General features: G+C 53.3%; 1 protein-coding gene across 1 annotated transcript; it reads left to right on the top strand.

Annotated features, from left to right (window-relative positions):
• Nucleotides 1-268: 268 nt before the first annotated feature.
• On the top strand, nucleotides 269-844 carry LOC136536991 (uncharacterized). The gene has a single exon (XM_066529104.1). It carries the CDS (start codon nucleotides 269-271, stop codon nucleotides 842-844), a length of 576 nt encoding a protein of 191 aa, XP_066385201.1.
• Nucleotides 845-3,272: the final 2,428 nt, after the last annotated feature.

The raw sequence follows: 3,272 nt of genomic DNA, 5'->3' as shown, positions 1-3,272 counted from the left end.
CACCACAGACGACACCGAGGAGAAGGACGACGCCTTCCCAACACCGAATGGCGCCCTCATGATCTTCGAAGGATCAACGGCCTATGACTCGAAGCGCCGCCAGAAGGTCGCATGCCGTGAGGTCTATACGGCCGGACCGGCCACGCCTGCCTTCCTCCGGTGGTCGGAATCCGCCATAACCTTCGACCAGATCGATCATCCAAATGTCGTCCCACACCTGGGAAGGTACCCGCTTGTTGTCGATCCGATCGTTGGCCCAAAGCGACTCATGATAGTACTGGTGGACGGAGGCAGCGGCCTCAACATCATGTACACCAAGACGCTCGACGAGATGGGCGTCGACCGAACAAACCTCCACCCCATCCGAGTGCCTTTCCATGGCATCGTGCCTGGCAGACTGGCCGTACCACTGGGACAGATCAATCTACCCGTCGCTTTTGGGGATCAGTCCAATTACAGGACTGAGACCCTCACCTTCAACAAGGTAGGGTTCCCCGAAACTTTCCTCGCCATCCTGGGACGTCCATGCTACGCAAAGTTCATGGCCATCCCCAACTATACATACCTCAAGCTGAAGATGTCGGGTCCCCGAGGGGTCATCACCGTCGGCACCTCCTTCCACCACGCTTACAAGTGCGAAGTTGAATGCTGCGGCCATGCCACAGCAGTCGTCGCCTCCGAAGAGCTTGCCACCCTTAGGGGGGAGGTCGCCGAAAAAATGCTCGATGCCAAGAAATCAACTGGGTCATTCGAGTCAGCGGAAGGATCCAAGGAGGTTCTCGTGGACCCCAGCAGCTCCGAGGGCAAAAAGGTCCGCATTGGTACCGCGCTCTCCTCCGAATAGGAAGGCGCACACGTCGACTTCCTCCACGACAACAAAGACATCTTTATGTGGAAACCCTCGGATATGCCAGGCATCCCGAGGGAGGTCGCCGAGCATACCTTGAAAATCCACCCAGGCTCCAAGCCGGTGAAGCAACGCCTATGCCGCTTTGACGAGGAAAAGCATAGGGCCATCGGTGAAGAGATAGCAAAACTATTGGCTGCTGGGTTCATTAGGGAAGTACACCACCCAGAGTGGTTAGCAAATCCCATTCTTGTGCGAAAGAAGAGCGGGAAATGGAGGATGTGTGTCGACTACATGGGCCTCAACAAGGCATGCCCAAAGGACCTGTTTCCTTTGCCACGCATAGACCAAATAGTCAATTCTACCTCAGGGTGCGAAACCCTCTGCTTCCTTGACACATACTCCAGCTACCACTAGATCATGATGAAAGAGTTTGACCAGCTCGCGACGTCTTTTATCACCCCCTTCGGATCATTCTGCTACATTTCAATGCCGTTCGGTCTAAAGAACACTAGGGCAACTTACCAGCGTTGTATGCTCAACTGCTTTGGGGACCTCATTGGGTGGACCGTTGAGGCCTACATCGACGACATCATAGTTAAGTCCAAATGGGCAGGTCGTTGTATGCTTAACTACGATTCTGCGATGAACGACACATCCGGATCGATTAGGCAGCCGTCGCGCACCCCCGGACAAACGGGCAGGTCAAGCGCGCAAATGGCATGCTCCTGCAAGGCCTTAAGCCCAGGATCTTCAACCAGTTGAACAAGTTCGGCACGTGCTGGCTCACTGAGCTCCTGGCGGTGCTCTGGAGCCTAAGGACAACTCCTAGTTGGGCCACCGGCTACACACCCTTCTTCATGGTCTATGGTTCCGAGGCCATTCTCCCAATGGACCTTGACTATGGGGCACCAAGAATCAGAGCATACGACAAATAGGGGGCCAAGGCATCCCACCAAGATGCCATGGACCAGCTAGATGAAGCCCGTGACATCACCCTCCTCCATTCAGCCAAGTACCAGCAGGCGTTGCGATGGTACCACAGCCGACGGGTGCGGGACCGAGTCTTCAACGTCGAGGACCTTGTCCTCCGCCTTGTGCAGAGCAACAAGGACCGCCACAAGCTCTTCCCGCCCTAGGAGGGGCCGTATGTTGTCGCAGAAGTACTCTGCCCAGGCACTTACAAGTTGAAAACCATCAACGGCGAGGTCTTCACCAACGCCTGGAACATTGAGCAGCTACGTCGTTTTTACCCTTAAATAAACACATGTTTTTTCTTATCAGTTTTTGTCTTTACAAATCCCCGATCTTTAGTGACATCCGACCCCTACAAATCACGAGGGGCTAGACCTCACTCGGGGGCTGATACAAATAATACAAGTACATTTTTGCAAATACTTCCTGCGTTATCTTTGCAAACTTTCTCTAAGTTTTCTGTTCTTCTCACAACAATTCCTAAAGACTAATATTTTGGGAACAAATTCTAAGTACAACTGGTAGGACTGTGGGAGACCCATGCCCCAGTGGCTACAACCTCTTTGCTCACCAGCGTAATCAGAACTAATTCACCCGCACTCCTAGTTTTTTGCCATTTGAGTCATGGGAAGAGTCGGAGGGCATCGAAACCTCTTCGATAAAAAGAGGAAGCTAAAAAGCTATTTGTTGTAACAAAAGATGAAAATTTGTTCATTTTTGCACAAATTCACCACTTACAAAGTGATTTCATCACGCAAAGGACTAATGTACTCCAAAAATTCAAAGAACTGTTCACTCGGGGGCTCCCCCAAACTTATTCAATTACAATCTCTGCTTAACTTTACTACAAGTACTACTGCGATCGCCGCATGAGGCTCTCTATCGGCAACGTCCGGGCATGTACACGGGCCAGTTCGTCTACTGCGGTCACCGCGCCAAGCTCTCCATCGGCAGTGTCTAGGCACATACACGGCCCAGTTCGTGTACTACGGCCACCGCACACTGCTCCCCATCGGCGATGTCCTATCGCTTCATGGGATCCTCCAAGGCGCCGTCATCTGCAATGACGAGCACCACGCCGGTGACTGCGGTGTCCCTCCATCAGGGCGCCCAAGGACTATGCCATCATCATCAGCCACAACCCTGACAATGGCGTCGGGGCAAGATGCGCCTCCCGCTGAAGGAAGGCCGCAACCAACGACGGCAAAATCGACAACGCTCAGCACCCTTCGGCGCCCTTCCTCCTTCGGCAGCGGCAACCCCTCCTCAGCACAGGCGAACCACGCCATCTCATCTACATTGGATGACCTCTAGCTCGACATCGCGCTCTAGATTCATGAGCAGGTCTGTGAGTTCTTCTCTCCCTGGCATTACCCTCTCTTACTTAGGGGCCGATGCATTCGGTGAAAAGGAAAGAGAAGAGGTGGCAACTCAGAGGCTGGCGGGGAGG

This window comes from Miscanthus floridulus, chromosome 2, assembly GCF_019320115.1.
Source record: "Miscanthus floridulus cultivar M001 chromosome 2, ASM1932011v1, whole genome shotgun sequence".
Classification (NCBI taxonomy): Eukaryota; Viridiplantae; Streptophyta; class Magnoliopsida; order Poales; family Poaceae; genus Miscanthus; species Miscanthus floridulus.
Note: the sequence above shows the minus strand (reverse complement) of the source record. Positions and strands in the feature narration are given on the sequence as shown.

Bases quoted from the DNA above. Each gene is read 5' to 3' on its own strand.
- LOC136536991 (XM_066529104.1), top strand. From the start codon at position 269: ATGATAGTACTGGTGGACGGAGGCAGCGGCCTCAACATCATGTACACC.